General features: G+C 39.4%; 1 protein-coding gene across 2 annotated transcripts in view; it reads right to left on the bottom strand.

Moving 5' to 3' along the window:
- Nucleotides 1-19,733, bottom strand: part of PDGFC (platelet derived growth factor C) — a 123,459-nt gene extending 103,726 nt beyond the window's left edge. Inside the window, exons 1-2 of one of the 2 annotated variants that reach the window (XM_039551518.1) lie at nt 19,604-19,733; nt 19,096-19,460 (exon numbers count right to left, since the gene is read on the bottom strand). In XM_039551518.1, coding sequence (XP_039407452.1) covers nt 19,096-19,213 — 118 coding nt within the window. In that variant the 5' untranslated portion in view covers nt 19,214-19,460; nt 19,604-19,733. Of the gene's footprint in view, nt 1-19,095 lie in introns of both variants that reach the window. The other variant, XM_039551517.1, reaches the window with a different exon arrangement.
- Nucleotides 19,734-20,004: the final 271 nt, after the last annotated feature.

Here is a 20,004-nt window from a genome sequence, read left to right as displayed (position 1 = left end):
CTAATTAACTAGCGGCACTGGGATTTCTAGGCCTACACAAAGCAGTGAAGACTTAAGTTGAGAAAGTGCCCTAGAAACTCTACTATGCCACTGATTTTTACTTCTTTGGAACACGAATTACTTTCTTGGTTCATCTGTGGTAGGGTTACATATTTTCAAAGATTACATAGCACCAGTTAATGCAAGAACATGACCTTGGAGAGAAAGCTCCCCATATTATGAAAGCATCTGCAAGGTAATCTTAGTTGTCTGATTTCCTACTTGTATGGACTGATTAAGAGAACTTAAACACATCCCCCTTGCAAAGTTTTAAGCCAAATCCTTTATGGATGTCTCCATTGACTGCAAATTTAGACCTCTATGAACTTAGCTGTACCAATTCTGCCTTTGCAGAACCATATGACTAAAGGCAGCCTAAGAGAAAGGGAACTGGCTATTACATGCAATTCATCTTTTCTGAGTAGAAAAAAACCAAGCTTCCCAAAGACTTCATCTTGATTTGAAACTGAGTATTTAAAACACCTAAAAGCACTATATTTGAAAACATATTCTTATCACACATGACACATACTGTTATTACAACATTCAGCTAGTTGTCATTTTATTTTGACCTAATTGAACAGTCCTGAAATCAAAAAACACTTCTATGGCAACTCTCACTGCACAAAGATGAATGTGGTACAACGTATCTATGGGAAACTAAGTGGAAATTTTGAAACCTATCTCTTTTAGTATTCAACAAGTGATTCTTTTTCCTGTAGGCATTCTTCTTTTCCAGAAAGTATTAAAGGATTTTTATCTGATTGGTCTGAAGACAGCAAGTAACCACGTTTAAGAAAAGCTATTTAAAACTTTTTAGTATAAAAGCTAGAACAGAGTACTGTGTCCATTATGGCATAACAACAAAAAACAGTTTCAATAGGTAAAAAAACTACAGCTCTTGTAGCATATTTCAAGTGTTTCCAACTGTCCAGCTTCTGACTATTTGCAGTTTCCAAAACAGTTGATAGAAAATTAAATCCCACCTGGACACGTTTTGTACTGCACATTACAACTTCCCTAAACACTTCACCATTTCACATAAAAGAAAGAACATATTTATTATGCTTTCTGCAGCTAAATTGCTACGCAAGTAAATGATTTTATTTGTGCCTTCTCGAGACAATGACACTTTCTGACAGTGACATTTAAGTGCTCTGTATTCATCTTACAGGGCTGGAGGTCACTCAAACTGAATCAAAATTTCTTTGATAGGTGAAATAGGCCTGCAAGAAACCACTGTTTCTGAAATATTTCCATTTCATCTAGGTGAATTTTTGTTGGTTTGTGAGGTTTTTTTCTAAGAATCTCTTTGCTAGATACTATTGATTCATTATGATCAACTGACACTGACAACCCAGAAAGTGTTTTAGATATTTTAAAAAGACATTATCAACTGAATCTCTTGATAAATAGACATTTGAAAAGAAGACACACAGTCATGAGAGCTTGATCTTAGTGCTATTTTTATAAGTAAACCTGAATGACGCAACTTAGGTTAGCAAAAACCATCAACTTCAAAACCTATTTGTTTATCTTAAAGTATTTTACTACTGGAAAAAGAAAAAATTACTTTTTTGCCTTTAATCCCCCAAACTTCTTTATTTAAACTGAAGTTTACAAAGTGTTAGCTGTAAGTTTCTGAACTGCATACTTGGAAATGTGTAGTTCTCTGGGCAGCTCACAGACAGAGGGAAACACCCCTTCCTGACCATAAAAGGTCCGAGTGCATGTTCTCAAGCGGAAAATGTGTGGGATCTTATTTACAAACGTATAAATACATGCCATTCCTTTGCGCTCACAGGCACAGTTGAAAGCCAGCCAGAAAAGGAAGTACTAGCAACTCCATCTGAGATTTCTATTACATTTCATCTGGCATGGTACCACTTCAGCCTCGATTTTCATAAATGTCTAATTACTGCAGTGAATAAGGCCAGACAATATTACCCAAATACGAATCGCATTTTTCAGTTTGTGCACCAAACATCCATTTCTCTTCATTCCTCCCCCAATACCTTTACAGCCTCCTAAGGCAGAGACAGGAGACCTGAGGAAAAGGCTCAGGAGATCGGTACTGGATGCAGCAGCAACCAAGAAATGAGTATCACAGCACGCAGCTTTTCCCTTGGAAAGGGTTTCCAGCAGACGAGAGCCACTGGTGAGCAGCGTGGCACTGGCACTGTCCTCAGGGACACCAGTCCCTGCTCTTAGCACTGCCCACAGAGAACCAGGCTTGGCTCACTACAGCCTCGACTTAACAGGGTCATCCAAATTCCAGCAGAGCATACATTAGGCTGTTCATGATTGCAGAATTCATTCATTCTCCCAAAATCCATTAGTCTTAAGATCACAGCATTATACTTAACCTTATCTCTTTCTTTTGGCCTCATTACCATTTGATGATATTCAAAATTTACATATTATTCCATATCTTTTAATTACACCTTGCCTTGCCTCCCTTTATTAAAATTGTTTCATCTTGAATACAAAGCACTTCTTTTTGAGTACAATCAACAATATTCTTTCTTGAATTCTCCTCAGCCTAATATTAATTATATAAACTACCTACCACTAAGTTTTACTTCTTTAAAAATTTCCATATTTACAAGGTAAATTGATAATTCTTAACTAATTTTTTTCTTGGTAAACAGGAGCCATGTCTGACTGAGCTTTGAAATTTTTCTGCCCATAATTCTGTTCCATTTCCCTTCTCTTTCTCAAAGATTTTAGTTCTGTTTTCAAGCCCTAGTTCCTACATTTTCCCCAAGTTAAAAATGAAATTTAACAAATAGACATTCAGTCACATATTCCATGTAAGTATCTCAAAAAATACTGAAACAGATCCAAAGTTGTGTAAAGCTGGGCAACAGAACAACTACATTCTTAGAGATGCAAATGGTAGATAAGAACCTCAAAGTAGTTAATAAAAGGTTGCTCTAATTGCAGGCATTATTGTAAAACAAGAAAATTAAGTGTTTAGAAAGGAATTTATGGGGACCAAAAACAATTCTGCAATTTGAATTTGGTCAAAACAGTGTTATCCCTGCAGCAAGTGATAGGTGATCTCAGTCACCATCTCAACCCTCCAGCATGGATGGGGGGAGAGAGAGGCAAAAATATAACAAAACAAGGAACAAAAGCCCTCACAATTACAGAAGATCCTTCATGCCCCCTCCAGTGCCAATACAGATGGAAGGTGAACACACGGTCTTCAAACCCTCTTTATCTAACACTCTGTATTTCTTTGAAAGCCTACTCAAGTAGTAGCCAAACCTAATTTCAACTAAGATACAAGAACAGAACCTCAACCTTGTGTTTTCAACTGCTCATGCTTTATTACTACCTGAATGATGGCATGATACCAAGAAATATAACTGAAGTGTTACACAGAGACTGTCATTAAATGAAGTCCCTGGCAATATTTTTGCATCAAGGCAGTAATAAAAAGGTCTTCATGATCCTGGAACATTTCTGCAGGTGCTTCAAGAAAGTTGTTGACACTACCTAAAGCCTAATATACAGCTACAGCTTGAAAAGTGTATACCTAAATTACATATAAATACAATTGTTGGAGGTGGCATCTTCATCGTTAGATAACCCTCTGCAGATAGATCAAGATGGTAAAATTTTAAAGCACATTATGAGAAAGCTATGAAAAGAAAACAGAATTATACCTAACCTCAGAAATTAACAACACAGAATTTTTTTTTTCACCTTAAAAAAGACAAGTAGCTATCTGAAGCTATTTATAGAAATTATTTTCTGGACATAGTCTCCTTGAATGCTATTGAACTTATTTGAACTAGTATTTGTAAACAGAGGTTTGAATAAGTAGGGAAATATTGTACCTAAAACCAATGTACCAGATACTCTATTTATAAAGGAATAAAATTCAGAAATGCTGAATTACATACAGAAGGCTTCAGTTCTGGAGCAGAAGGAAATTCCAGAGCAAGAAGAATTTTAAGGACAAGGGTACCCACCTTAAAAATAAAACACAAACGTAATTGTCAGAGAATGAAAGTTGTTTCTTTGAATTACATCTTGTTTTCTTACAAACATTCTTAAAATCTGCATAATATTACTACTTTTGCCTTGCTACTGTCATTATTTTTTAAACACAGAATTTATGGAACTGCAAAAGACAGCATCTCTTTGCTGCTGGAGGGAAAGCATTTATTCACATTACCTGGCTAAAAACCATCAATATTTTTCATGGAAAAGAGCTAGAGAAAAATTATTTACCAGATATGGCATTTGATTGTATGCCCTTTTTTTAAACCATCTTTCTTTTGGTGCTTCTCTACCAAAGGTAGCAGTAGCAAACACCTTGGTCCTTTGAGCAAATAATCCCATTGTGTTTATGGGGTGTTCTTTGTTATCAAGTCATCTTGAACAGAAGGACTGATTTTTGTTTCATTCAGTCTTCAGGAACTGCAGCCCAGACAAGTCCAGTAGGATGCAAGATCTTTCCCTCCAGCCCTTCTCTAACTGTGACAGAAAGCAGATGCAAGCTGAGCACTCAAAGCCTAATGCTGACCATTATAAGTGTTATTTCTGCAAAAGGTGATTCCAAGGCTCCAGGGCTGTTCACGGGCAAAGAAAATACCAAAGCTCCTCTTTGTCCTGCATTCCCCATCCATATATAAATACACATCTCACCATTTCTGATCAAAATCTTTCTGGCAGGTGCAAGCTGTTGACTTTTCAAATCAAAAAGCAACCCTTTAACCACTGTCTGGATCATACACTTTTTCCTTAGGGCTCAGCTTATTTTTAAAAAAATTCCAAAATGCACACATACATACACACCAAAAAAAAAAAAAATCAGGAAGATGGGAAACCTTGAATGTAATTTTATTTCTTCTCAGAAACATTTCAGGCATTATGAAATCATTCTTTGGAAAAGTGCCAGGAATAACAAAACAAAACAACCAAGAAAACAAAACAAATAATAAAAACAAAACAAAACAAAATAAAAATAAGGAAAAAAAATTAAAACTAGTTGCACTGAATCTATCTTGGCACCAAGGTGCCACTGAGCAGTTTGTTACATTCTCTCTTCTGGCTTTAAGGATCAAGCTCCTAGTGGCAGCATAAGCATGTGCCAGAAAAGTAAGTATATGGATAATTTTCAGAGAGACATATGATTTTCCAATTGTCATTAGGTTTCATTTTTTAAATGCTTAGGTCTTGATTTTTAGAAGTATTATAGTTTCCTCTTGTTTAAAGTAATGACAATTATTGGTACAAAGCTGTCCCTTAAAGCCACACTTACTGATCACATGAAAGAGAAGCAGTTTGAAAGGGCATGTCTGATATTTTAATTTTGGAGCACCAGAAAAAAACACAGTAAAATAGAGATTGCTTATGTTACAAATCCAATATTGATAAAAAGCCTAAGTATCAGCTATTTTATCTGTACTTCATCAGACATATAAATGCTTGCATGACACTGAAGAATGTTTTAGCATGAAAAAACTGTAACAGCTGAAAGAATGTTTCTCTCTTCATTCCCTGGAGATGAACTCTGATTACCATGAAGTGAGAGAGAAAATGGCACAGTATTCATGTTATTCTCTGAAAAAGTAAACTTCTACTCACTTTGATCATTACAAGCTAATAACATAAATACAAAGCCAATGACTTACCAATACTGCCTTGTTACAAGCAAGCCTCAGGACACAGTGAATGAAGCATTAGAACCTTGCCTACCAGAAGTTTATCTGAAGAAAGATCCACCTGTTCAAACCACCAACACCACCATACACACCCTATGTTTTGAGGAACAGTGCTTCAAAAAGAGATGTCAGTAATGCTGAGGACTGAGAATAAACCAAGCCAGTGTTTATGGACTGATCACTGTCTTTGCTGTTTACAGCTTCATGTCCTGTTACAGTGAAAAATCTTCCAAACTCCCCTTTTAAATACCTTTACATGGTGGAAAAATTAGGTGATATCAGTCTAGCAGTATAGAATAAGCTCCTCATGTACAACAGGATGAAAAAAATAATTAATCCCATTTGGTAATCATCAAAGAAGAGCTCCTGTGCTGGAGACCTTTTGCTCATTCTTCTACTACAGAAATAAAAAAAGATACAGAGAAAAACAGTTTCTATGCAGTGTTGTCCCAGCATCTTGGTTTTTTCTGTTGTTGGCTTTCAACACAGACTTCTTTGACACGTCTGTCTTTACCTCTCAACATTTACCACTTCCTTATGCTTTAATGCATTCAACGTTGTTCAAATGAACTGCAAAAAAGAGCATTTTTCCCTTCCCATAAAGGCAGAAGCATGGGAGGGTTTGTTACAGTTTTTATCAAATTTTTATCAAGAACAGATTTTCATATCTGTCCATCAGTATTTTCCTGTAAATGGGGTAGAAATCCTGTTGTTCAGCATACAGCTTGGATTCTCTAGCTTGGTGAGTATAAGAGAGCTATAAAAGAAAATAAAACTCTAAATATGAAAGCATGATTAGCTTTTATCTTTCAAGTACTATTTTACATAAATAAACTTTATTACACTTTAACCACTATTAGTTGGGTTTTTTTCAGATAACAAGTAATTCAGATTCAGTAAATGTTTTTTATAGCTAGACAGGCACAGCCACAGCCGCCACAGCAAGCATGAACACAACTGCAGAACTTTATTTCACATTTAATGGACATAATCAAAAATCTGAAAAAAGTCATCAAGATGCTTCCCTTTTCCAGGCTTTGAATTAATGACAAGGTCTTGATCTTGTAAATGAGCATCACGTAATTTTTTTCATTCTAACTAGATCAAATCACTTCCCAACTTCAATGGAATTCCTCAAACAAGATCAAGCCTATTTGTGTATCTTAGGGAACAACTCCGCAATATATCTTTGCATCTTTTACATCTATCCAATCCAAAGTACTGTCAGGAGGGAAGTTCAGGGATTAGAGCTAGTCAGCTAGTAACACACTATTTATAAAAGAAATATACATACTTAGCACACATAACAAATTGCTAGTAGACATAATAGCATGTGTTATAGTGATTCACAAGTTTAGAACTGCTTCTCTGTTAAGGATTTGACTAAAGCAGGGACAGAAGCTAACTAAATGCATGCCGTTATCAAAAATATTATATTACAAGGTATCTTTCAGAGTAGACTTTGAGCTTCAAACTAATGAATATTCTTCAAAACAAAGGAAGAATGTAACTGAAAAAACCAGCTACCTCTGAACATAATTATGTTTTAGTTGACTCTAAAGTCTTAAGTCAGCCAACTCCCACATATTCCAGAGATGGTTTTGGAGATCCTGAAGTAATGCTGGGATATCAGGACTCAGAAACCAACAGCTCCTATATTCTGTATTCAGTAGCAACATCTGGGTACACATGCAAATTCCAAAACCAGATGGTGTGAGCCCTCTGAAGCCACACAGTTGAGACATTATCCCTCTGTGGAGCACATAGCTCAATGTGCAGCTTGGACGTGGCTGATGATACACATGTTCAACAGCCACTATTGCCTGGAATTAAATGATTTCAAGAACAGTTGACATGTAGAAGAGCAGGGAAGACTCCATTGTTCCCAAAATCAAGAAAATGAAGATAAAATGTAAATATTGTCACGTTATCTAGCATTAGTTGATCTCCACGTAGACATAAAAAACTACTGTTTAGACTCTACACATTTTATTGAATGTTTTAGGACCTGTTTAATACATTGATAACCCACTTTGAATTCAGTCAAAATAGTTTTAGCTCCAGTATTCACCACTGCTTGCCCAAGCCAATTTAAAACAAGAGATTCTCATTTTCTGAAAAACTACAGAGAACACATTCTCATCTGAAATGCAAATACTGAACGTAAAGTTACCGAGCACTTCCTAAAACTGAAAAAATCTGAACGGGTCAATCTAGCCCAAGAAACCTCAAGAAACAGAAAGAGAACAAACAAACAAGCATCCACATACATAAAAATGTCAGAACAAACCACACACAAGTGCACAGAACTATACATTTGAATAATTAACAACCATCTACAGAGCAACTGCTCAGCTGGGCTATTAAAACTGTCTGTAAGAAAACTAAGCCTCCCTTCTACAGTGAAATATTTTAAACTGTTTCAGATTAATCAGAACCCTTAACAAGATGTGGGGTTTTTCCCGTAATGAGCAAGAGAAATCAGCTTCATGCGACGGCATTGATCCAACCTGGAAACAGTATTTTTAATAACACATAGAACCCCAAACTTAAAGAGAAGCTAAAATCCCATAAAACCAATGGTCAGTGTTAAATATACCACCAGCACATCATCGTTTCTTTCCTCAGTGTGAGAGACTAACTGGGTCCAAATTTTGGTAATGTAACTGTTAAATGCAATAAGAATTTGGAAACATTTCACTGCTACTTCATTGGATATTACCACTACACAGTACCTCCACATGCATCTTGACAAATGAGGACAATCAGAGTTTTGTAAGATTCTTGCTGATAAGGCAAGCACATGCTTTAGAAACATGTTTACCTTTCTACTTGACAACTATACAAAACCATCTTTTTTCCCACAAGCAATATGATAATTTTGCAAATCAGGTAGGTATTTAAGTAACAGAGCTCTCTTTACTGGAATACTCTGCTGAGGTGTGGCATTTCTGAGGTGTTAGCTAAGATCAAAGACAACCTCAATGGTCTCTCTTCAGATGAAAATTATTGAACTCAAAATCTATGCCAGTCCTGTTTGGACTCAGCCTAGGACACCCACTTCCCTACACACATACTAGTTCTTGCAGGTACTCAGAACATGTATAAAATAAAAGATTCCCAATGAAGAAAACAGAAAAATGGCTGTTCTCAGCATCTTATGCCAATGTTCTTTATAAAGGATCTTAGGCAGATAGGCAAGGATTGCTGAAAGACTCAACTGTCCCAAATTCAATCTCCATTTCAAAAGGAATAGCTACAAGGCTGCACTAGCACTACAGGCAAGTACTTTGTGACTCTTAGAACAGCAAGCACTGTGAGAAATACAGTGAGTGCTTAGCAGAAATTTTTAGAATATTTAAAGTTTCAGACTCCAGTCTGCCTATAAATATGCAGTGCACCTTGGGCCTGGGATTTTTGAATGACACAAAGAAAAGAAAGCAAGGCCAGCAAGAATCTCTAGCCATATTTTGAAACAATAGGCAAGGTCATATACAATAGTTTCATCTCCTTTTATAGAGATAATGTTTGTTTTGGAGCCATTACTTGTTAGCTGTCAATTAAGAGGTTTTACCTCCCTTTCAGATCCCCTGTAGTTTCACAAGCAACAGAAATGTTGGTAGGTATGAACCTCCCTGTGTAACAACAGACCAACTAAGTAGTAAGACACAGAAGCCTTGAAATACTAAGATAGACCACTTCCCCAAAATTTATTTTTGAAACACAAATTGCAAATAATATACAGATAAACCTTTTACACTTGTGTCTGATGCAACATTCATTTGAAACCCTTTCTGAAGGGCTTTTTGAAACGCTGTGTAACACATACACTTCCCAGGTAACAGCTATTAGTTTCACAGACATTATCAAGCATCTAAGAGATACATCAACAGTTCATTTATTAGCATTTATTAGCATACAAATAGAGAGCTTCACCCATGTATAGTTCATTATAACTAACTCCAAACTTCTGCTTAGTGAAGTTATTTTCATTCTGAAAGGACCTTCACGCAGATTTTAGTGCATGAAGAGTTATGAAAGGTAGCTGAAGTTGCTTTGGTAGTAACAGAGCAACCACATCTCATGAGAAGGGGAGCATCCTGTCGTAGCTAACTCCAATGTCCCTCCCCCAGACATGAGAAATTGTCCATGCTTAAGGTTACATTTACATCAAAGCAAGTAAATGACCCACAGAATACATCTTAACATGCAGAAGTCTTAGTTATCATATTTTTCATTCTACTTTCGCTCCTCTCCGACAAGCGACGGAAGTGAGTCAGGAGGGCCTTGTGAGTTGATTCACCACAGATATAATGTTCAGTGCTTCAATGAGATGTGACACAAGTTTCTGTGACTAGCACAGCTTAGCTTGGATCACAGTCGCTGCTGTTCTGTGCAAACCTATTTATGCTAACAGAGCAGAGAGCCAAAACGGTTGCTTTGTAATTAGTTCAGGCATGTTTGAATCCAGAAGGGAAACTCTTTTAGTTGATTTTCCCTGGGAATACTACAAAGTTCCACTACGGCTTCACAGTGTAACCATGCAGATCAAGAAAGGCCCCTCATTCACCTAGAAAAAGAACATTTCATAGTACTGAATTGTTCTCCTGCATCTTGGCTTTACTCTGAACGCACTAAAATGTTTGAAAACAGTTTTTCTGAAAATTTGTCATCTGTAGTGTCAAAGGCATTCCTGGCAGAGAAAGAAAATCCTGTTGAGGGCAAAATTCAGTCAAGATGACTGTAAAAACCTAATCCACACCTTTGAATTTGGACTGAATATCCATCACTTAAACATCTTGTAAATGACCCAATTTGTTTACATGGCCCTGTAGCTTTTTATGACTTTTCCATAAAGTTGTTATTACATCCATTCCTTTTATTTTGTTTTAGAGCATTTGAATGAGCCCCAGAACCACAAGCAAGTGAAACAGATTCTCTGCAGATGGAAGTGGCCTCATATAACTCCCCACTACCGGTGAACTAGTCAGAACAACATTTTCAGTTTGGATATGCCATACCTTCACACACAGCAAAAGAATTTCCTGTGCCATATGTCTTTTTTAATGTTTAACTATTGCATAAAATGAGTGCTGGTTTCCTGTCAATCCAAGGAGGAACATGGAGCCCCTAGGACTAATGCCTCAGATTGTTTGGAACAGGGGCGAACGCAGTTGGATGGTTACACAGAGAAGTACACTGGAGGAGAAAAAGTAATAAAATAGAAAATAATAATAACCAAACTTAGATATTCTAACTGCTATCATACAATAGCTCATCCAATTAAGCTCCCTAGATAATAGTTTAGTAAAAGACTGGACAACTGAGTTTTGTGGAAAAGGCTATAACTAAAGATAATTGAAATAAATGATATTATGCATTAGTTCAGAAATAAGCACCTCTTCCAGCTAAGTCACTTTCCCACTTCATGTGCTTTTAAACAAATAATGCTGAAAAAAGAGGCATAGAGAAATTAGGAGCTATGGATTGACAGGGAAGATGTGCTAAGAGCATTTCCAAAACCATTTTTTCCCGTGTAAACTACTCTTCAAACATGATACTCCCTGGTATTTTACACACCAGCTTCTTGTTCACAGAAAGTTACCACTTTGCTGATATGTGCCAAACTGAATAATGGTTTAAAGATGTGGAATATTGAAACTACAAAAAGGGCACCACTCCTTTACCTTTTACTGCCTGAACCTAGTTTGAAGCCCATTTATTTGATTACAGAACCAATTCCTTAATTGACTGCAGCATCTAACCCCCTGCTCCCCACCTTCTTACATGATTTATTGCCAATTCATAATAAGAATACTACAGCAGCAGCAATGCAAAAAGGAATTAAATGTACAGAAAACACAAGCAGCATTGTTTCGTTTGCCCAAGACATTCTTTGCTTTTTCTGAGACAGACAGACTTAAGATTTCAAGAAAAGCCACCCAAGGGCAATAAGGAAGTTTAAATCTAGCACTCAAAATCATCACTGGCTATGCCAGACATTTGCTGAAAGCTAGGAAAACCTTCCCTCTTTTCCTTTAGCAGAACTGTAGTATCATAGGGAACATAATACGATAGGTACCCAACCAACAGCACTGTTCATCTAGAAAACCAAGCACCAAAAAATTAAGACCAAAGATTTTTAATTCCAGCCACAATACTGGGAAGGTGCGTGACCAAAGAAAAGCCCGGGCCTCTCTGCCTTTACCAAGCTTTATTCAGGATGAGTGGTACCCTCCACTTCACATGGAGAAATCAGTGCAACAGTGATCAAACTGAGCCATGCCTGTATGCTGTTTTAATGCAGTTAATAACCAGTTTTAACTAGTTCAAGGAGAGATTCCAGTGTTTTGGGCTTTCAGGGAATGTAGAAACAGAGGTGATCTTCAGCCTAGAAGAATCTCCTTAAAACATCCATGTTTATAATGATACCTTGAATGAATTTACCATAAAATGGCAAGATAAATGAGTAATTTATGAGGATTAATTCACTAAAAGGCACATTGCTACAGACAAAAAAGGTGTTATTGATTGCAACTTGCAACTCTCATTCTCAGTAGTATAAAAGGATGCCACTTCATGGGAAATAACATTTGAATATTTTCTTATTTCATTTCTCCTTCTGCCTGGATTGGATTGCACTGCAGGGAGGTTAATTTGTCTCCTCTTTCCCCAGCTCCAAACACCTGCAGATGAAAATAGCACATGAATGAGAATAGCCACACAGTGAAATAATAATCCAGTGGCTCAAAAAGACTTAGCTGAACAGCTGAGGAGTCCTTTTAACTTCAGCTGCAGCCAGCTCACATGAGGGTCTAGTCAGCAAAGGTGAAAGCACATTGCCAATGGCTTGGGGGTGGCACACACTCACAGGACTTGTGAGTTCCACAGTGGCAAGAAGCCAAGCAGCCTCCAAACCCAGGGCAAACACAAGGTCATGCCTACGCAAGGTGAACGCCAAAATCCAAAACCCAAAAGCCAGGGCACGTTCAACAAAGATGGAATAGTTGGAATAGAACTAATTAAGCTCAGAAAAAAGACAGCCCTTGCAAAGCCTAATGCAGAAGGCCTGGAGGAGATCAAGGAATCAGCTGGGCTTTCTCCTTTTGTTTACCCTATTTTTTTAATAGTTCTTATATTCTCTGTAAGACTTTCTCCCAGAGCGTCCAGAGTCCTGCCTTTTGTCACCCAGCTGACCAACCAACTGCTGTGGAAACTGATTAAGTTATGAAAAATCTATACAGTTATTGTACACATGCTTTGTAAAGATGAAGTACCTTCACACATAAAACTGCTTAGTATGCTGTAGGATCATGAAATTAAACACAAATAGCCCAATGTAACACTTGAGATATGTTTAAAAAAATTTCAGGAGAATGATGTCAAGAAGAGGTGATCAGAAGACAGATGAACCTCAAGGCTAGGATGTCTATGGATGGAGCCAGGAACAAATTTTCCAGGCATTGCCACCTTAAAATAACATCCTATCATCTAAGAAAGCCTCTTCAAAGCACCAATTTATATTTTAGCTTCACAAGAACACATTACGAATTTTCACTTACATACTTGAATAAAACACTTCACATTCAAACACAACCTGAAAAAGTTCTGCCCAAAAGGGAATGGCAGGGCTGAGTAAGTTTTAACATGCAACTAATTTATCAGAAACTCTGAAACAACAAAGCATTCATGGAGACACTAAAGTGCTACTAAAATAACTATGTTTCTATGTTAGCTCTATCCACTTTATGTTCTGTAACTTTTTGTAAGTCCCACTGGTTTCTGCTGAAAGGCTACAACTGTATAGGCCAATTCTTAAGATGCTTACACACCAAGAAGTGTATTTCCCATGGCATGCACTTTGTGACTAAAAAGCAGAGGCATGGCTCTCTGGTAAAGCCAAGAGCTATCTATAAAGCAATTGAAGAGGCTCATTTCCCGATAAGGGAAGTGGGCTTGCTCAGCACATCCTCTTTCTAGTAACCAGAAACTTCCAGACACAGCAGAAACCAAAAACAGCAACTACCCAAAAGAGACAAAACCCCCAAAACCACTGCTATAATGCACAACCACTGCTGTAAGATGTAAATCAGTACTTTGCTATTACATGTTGACTATGTAATAATTAAGACTCAAAGGGTCTGGACAAAGTTATAAAATATAAAAGACATTATGTTTATGTGAAGACAAAGTTCAACATAAGCTCTTTGGTAATATCGCTGTCCCTGTCTCAAGGTATGCCTCATGTTTCTTCTCCATTATAAAACTATGACTGACAGACAAACTAAAACCCCCCAAACAACATGACAAAGCTTTGAAGTCCAATCTGCAAACCTAATAACTAGTTAATGCAAAAATAAGATTTAAAACTAAATTCCAGTCACAATTCCATTTTACACTAAATTCCTTCCAACCCTAAAATATACATGGGGAGGTTGGAATGACTACATATTTGGGACAAGGAGTAAATGCTCTGTGCTTTTAAAACCCTTACTTTTACCTAACAGAAGAAACTGAGAAGAGCAACAGGACTAAGGGAAAGTCCCAAGCAGCACTCTGCTGAATGGCAAACAATATGGCAGAAGTCAACTACAAACACAAAACCCCCCAGTTTTAAAAACTTTCTTCCCCTCCAATTTACTGTAGTGTTGAACAGCTTCTCTAATTTGCCACAATCTTTTGCTTAAAGTCAAAAGAGGATGTGCTGTAATTCATTATTTTCCAGGAGAACAGCTTTAGAACATTTCAAAACAAGACTTGGACTAAGCAGAAATAGATTTAACTTGAGAAAAATTGCACCACTATCAAGTTTCCCTTTAGATGACACATGCTTATCTATTATACTTCCTTATCTTCTCAAAAGTAAGAATTGCTGCTACCCAGCAGTAGACAATAGGCTGTGCTGGCTCTCTTCAATTCAACACGAGCCAGTGGAAGTGGCATCACACCACAATAATGTTCAGTTATAAGAGGTAATTTTGCAGTCAAATGACTGCCTTCAAGCAAAAGCAGTGAAATTCCCATCCGTAAGGATTCAATGTGCTGCATCACTTGGACATCCATGCTTTTTTCTGATGTTCAGCCCAAGTTAAAGGAACTTAACCAGAAACTCTTTGCTGCTATGCTGTCCCCCTCCCTGAATAAGCTGTGAGCCCTCTTTGGAGATACACAAATCAGGGAATCCTCTATGTGGTTTACAGTAGGTGTGGCAGGCCACACACATGTTGAGGTGATGAGACAATCTTCGTCTGGCATTTCAGCTACTCACTCAGTTCCAGCTGCATCGACCAACTTTCCCAAGGATGGTCTGAAACATGCAAGTTTCGAACTCTGTCTCAAGGGCACAATTTTGGGTTTGGGTTTTTTGAGCTCCATAAATCTTGCCCATTTCAGAAGATTTAAGAAATAGATATGAAGTGTTCAGCTAGTGAAACTTATTTTTAGGGGTTTCCATTCATGCTGAGGAAGAAAAAAAACTGACTTAATTCCTTTTGACATCTTTGAAAAGACAGATCATGACTGACACATTACCTGTGCTGCAGAATTGACAGAAATCAAGTCAGTGCTTCAGTTTCCTAAGATTTACTCTACTTACTGCAGTTCATTCATATTTGAAACTGACCGCAGGAAAATCAGTCTTTCCAGTTGATCCTGGTGACTTTCTAACAGACCTCAGGTTCTCAGCCTTCTGAAGTCATTCAGTCCTACACTTGAAATGTACAGGTCACCTAAGCTGTACACATCATTGCTTATGGCATCCAGTAGTAGTTTTCACATTATGTTCTACAGAGACACTCATAATTCTCATAGAAAACATAACAGCTGATAGCTTAGCAAAATTACTTTAAACATTTATTCCATCTTGTTTTAATGAAGCCAAGAAAACAGATCTTAAATTCTCCTGCCATCTCATGTAATCAAATCCAGATTGATCTAACAACATCACATAAGCAGGTGCACTCGAGACTACCAGAATGCAGTCACTAGAATTAAGTTATTCCCAGTACTCAACCTCCCAATAGCTCCCTCAGACATTTCTGAAGCTACTGAAGCTACAGAAGCAGCATGAAGATACTATGTCAAAAACAGCAGTGAAAAGTAGATAGAATTGAAGCAAGAACTGTAACAGAAAGAAGAAAAAAGTAAACCATCCAATTAATCGAATTCAATATATAAGAGATTCAGTTTTCTGATTTAAAAGAAACTGAGGATTCAATTTTTCTTGACTCTTTGCTTCAATATGGAAAAATGGTAATAAATACATCAAAGAGCCATAAGAGAAATGATAAAGCCACCTAAGTGTGAAAAACCCTTCAAAGCATAATCTGTTTTTCAACATGACAAAGAATTGTAGAAATGAAATCCATCCAGATAAATGGAAGCCATCACTACATGCACCATTTACTGCTACTTTACATTCCAGAAAACTGTTGCATAAACTTCTTTGATCCTCCAGATGATTATTTACTCAGTGGAATAAAATAAAAACATTAAAGATAAATAGGATTTTTTCACAGAAATCACATAAAACCCCTTACTGTCAAGAAGAATCACAAATAAAACCTGTTCTTAAAGAAAATCTCACTATAACAGAGGGCAGGCAAATAAAAACGTGGAGGTAGTTTTAAGTGGTTTCAAATGGAGCTACATTGGCCCCACAACAACCAACACACTCAATTTCCAGGAGGTACCAGCAAAATACTGTGTTCTAAAATATTTAATTTACAATTGTGAAAAAACTTTTACACTAGGAAATTACCACCTAAAATAATATTCACTATGCAGCAAAAACAAGAGAGCTTCTTATGCCCACAATTAGCATATAAATTGAGCCAAATTGTAATTTTGAAGTTAATAATGATTTAGTTATTAAATAAGTAAATATCGGTTAATCCTTAAGCACATGCTTACCCTTTGAAACACAAGTAGTCCCACTGAATTAATAACTGGTCACAGGCATCTTCAGCATCACCTTGAAGCAATAGCTTCAGCACCCATGCATGCAGCTGAGTAACACTGTAATCCATTCTACTGCAAAACTTCTTGGCCACTTAGCAGTTTTACAAGTTGAGGACAGAATTTTTATTTGTAGACTGCGTGAGTAAAAAATCTCCCTCTCTTCTGACCAGAGATTATTTGGCACGTGAACAGCAATATCTCATTCTCGTACTCCAGGGAGTTTTAACCTGCCTCTAGCTAAAAGCTATACAATCTTTAGATTGCAGCAGAGTGTAAAAATCACTCTAATTAAATCAAGTAAGAACTGGTTTGACTAGTGTTACTGATCCCCCAAGTAATTAAAATCAGTTAAGAAAAGTTAGAGGTTGGTATTTAGCTATACTTAAACTTGTGCTAATTTTTTTAAGCAAGTTTTGCAATTGAACAACTATAAAGCAAACTTAAAGTAAGCTACAAGAGGAACCTGGATTTTTCTAAGTATAAACTACTATATAATAGAGTTTCAGGGCACCTTTTTTTTTTTTTTAATAAAAGTTCTCCTGGCTTTGCATTTCTTCTAAGATGTAGTGACTGTATCTTAGGACATGCCAAATTTCATTCCAAATCAGTTGAAGCCTGACCTAAGGCAGCTGCATTTCTGATATATGTGAACAGAATCCAGCTTGTAATGTCACATATACTTACACCTATTTACATCAGTTTTGTTTCTGGGCTGTATGATCTACCTTTTACACTGTTGTGCTCCCGTTGTTGCACCCTGGAGGCCTTTCAGGGCCCAGCTGTGTTATCCTGGAACAAACCTTTTAGAGGAGACTGACAGAATAGCAGGTTTCTTTCCAGTCCTGACAAAGTTAAAGCAAAGCAATGACAATACTCTGTGTGTTGATAAGCTCCATATGCACACCATGCAAATTTAAGAGAAGGCAGCATAACAGCACAAGACATTAGTATATAATTGCCAAGCCCACGCTGTCAAAAACTGGTGCCCTAAAGCCTCCAAACACCAGCTAGGATGGGAAGGGGTAGAAAGTGAGTGATTTCTCACACAGAGCAGATAATTTCCTGTACTGTGCACAAAGTCTGATTGGTTTCCTGTCAGAATACCCTGGTCTCTGAGTCTTTTGATCACTTTCCTCTGGCCCTTCACAGTTGCTCTGATTAGAGATTGATCCCCATGCTGCTCTTTGATCAGCAGCTCTGGCAGTCTGCAGGTGCCATATATCATCACATTAACAGGCCACAGCAGTATTAATCTCCCCCTTTTAAATTTCTTAGTGCATTGCATATTCTACCCGTTCATGGAACACTTGCAGGGGTCTCTGAAACTTTGCTTTCCTTTATAAAATATGTCGTAGAATACTTTTATCTGGGGAGTCCTAAGTTCAAAGTTGAGAGAATTGAATTAGCCTCGAATCTGCGTTTCTGCTTTATTTCATTACAGTTCAGAGAGTTTTGAGAGCTCCCAGCTTGGCCTTTTGTGTTGGTTTGTGCCCAGGGAGAAAGCTTGTTCTAGCTGACATGCTAAGTACTAAATTTTTCAAACACACCCCCGTGCCCCCCTCCGCCCCCCCGCCCCATACATGAAACACCAGGGTTTCCATGAATGTATGCTAACAGCCTTAATTTTAGATATTCTACAGTAAGTGTGGTTTCATGCAGTATATAACGTTACAGTTTGTAAAGTATTCTTTAAAATGACTTCATAATAGCAGATCAAGAGGAAAGGCGCTTAAAAATCTGAATAATGTAAATCATATGGAGTTCAGAGGCTAAGCAAATTACACACCCCGAAGCTGCCCTTGCTGTATGAAAGGAGTCTTTCTCCAGCTCTGCACAGCCCCAGCCCAGGGGAACTCGCCTTTGAGAGTTTTCTAAACATTTCAGGTACACTTGAAAGTTGAAAGTAATTCTCATTTCCTATGCAGGATTAGCTCGTTTCCAGCCCGTACAAAATACCACTCATTCACGCACAGACACAAAAACCCACCCCCCGAGAGCGAAGTATTTAGGGTACAAAGGTGCGCGGGTCGTTGTTGGGTTTGGGTTGTTAGTTTTTTGTAGCGTTTTCTTTTTTTAGCAGGGCGACGGGGTGGAGGGGAAGGGGACACATTTTGCACATCCAGTACCATAGAAGAGGGAGCCGCCGGGCTCCCCCCGCGGCCGCCGAAGCGCTGCCCTTTTACCCGGAGCCGGCGGGCAGAGCCCCGCTGCCCCCGCGCCCTCCACCCGCGGGGCCGCGCTCCCTCGGCGGCGCGGGGCTGCCCGCGGGCGGGAGGAGAGGAGACGGGAGGAGAGGAGACGGGAGGAGAGGAGACGGGAGGAGAGGAGACGGGAGGAGAGCTCCGCTCCGCGCCGCCTGGGCGCCCGCCCCCGCCCTGCCCCGGGCTGCGCGGCGGCGGGCGCTGCGGCTCCTTACCGTTCTGCTCCTTGGCGCCGGAGAAGGCGAACTTGCTGCTGAGATCGGACTCGGCGACGGCGCCCTGCCTCCGGCCGGCCAGGGCAGATGTCAGCAGGAGCAGCCCGAGGAGGAGCATTGGGCCGGCGGGGCGAGGGGCTCCGGCACAGCAGGCACTGGCGGCGCGGCACCGAGGCCCGGGCGTCTCTCAGCAGCGCCCGGCGCGGGCTGCGCCGCTGGGGAGAAGGCAGCACTGAGCCTGCTCTGGCAGCGGAGAATTGCAGGGTAGTTTCCACATAATCCCATCCAAAACTTTTTCCTAGAGCCCTTTTCTGTGTCTCCAGGTTTTGTTTTCCTTTGGCTTTTTTTTTTCCCTCGCTCTCTCTCTTAAGAAAAAAAAAAAAAAAAAAGGATCAAAGGAAAATCTGGACCCAGACCAGCTTCCCAAGGACTAAACAATCCGTGGCCGTGGCGGGAGGGGGTCGGCGGAGCCGGGGCTGGTGCGGGGCCGCCGCGGAGCAGCGCGCACCTGTCAGCCGGCAGCAGCGGCGCGGGGGCGGACGGGGGGCGGGCAGCCCGCGCTCGCACACCAGCGCTTTCCTCGCCCGCAACTCGGCGGCCGTGCTGCCAGCCCGGGCCGTGTCTGCCGACTCCCCCCTCCCTCCCACGCCTGCCGTCCCATCCCGGCGAGGGCGGCACCTGGCGCGGCCGTTTACGCCCCGGGAAGTTGTCGGTGGGAAGAAGGAGGCGAGCGGGGCGGCCCCCGCCGCTGCCCCCTCTCTTGCGGCCAAGTGGCGGCGCAACAGGTAGTGGGGAGAGAACCAGGGGGTCTCCCCCTAGCCCCGTCTGCTTCTCGGAGGGGGCTCTATCCGCCGTCTCCCTACCCCCAAGGGGGAACCGAGGTCATCGTGGTCCGGAGTCAGTTTGTGT

The sequence above is a fragment of the Corvus cornix genome, chromosome 4 (assembly GCF_000738735.6).
Source record: "Corvus cornix cornix isolate S_Up_H32 chromosome 4, ASM73873v5, whole genome shotgun sequence".
Taxonomy (NCBI): Eukaryota; Metazoa; Chordata; class Aves; order Passeriformes; family Corvidae; genus Corvus; species Corvus cornix.
The sequence above is the reverse complement of the archived record's forward strand: the minus strand, read 5'-3'. Positions and strand labels throughout refer to the sequence as shown.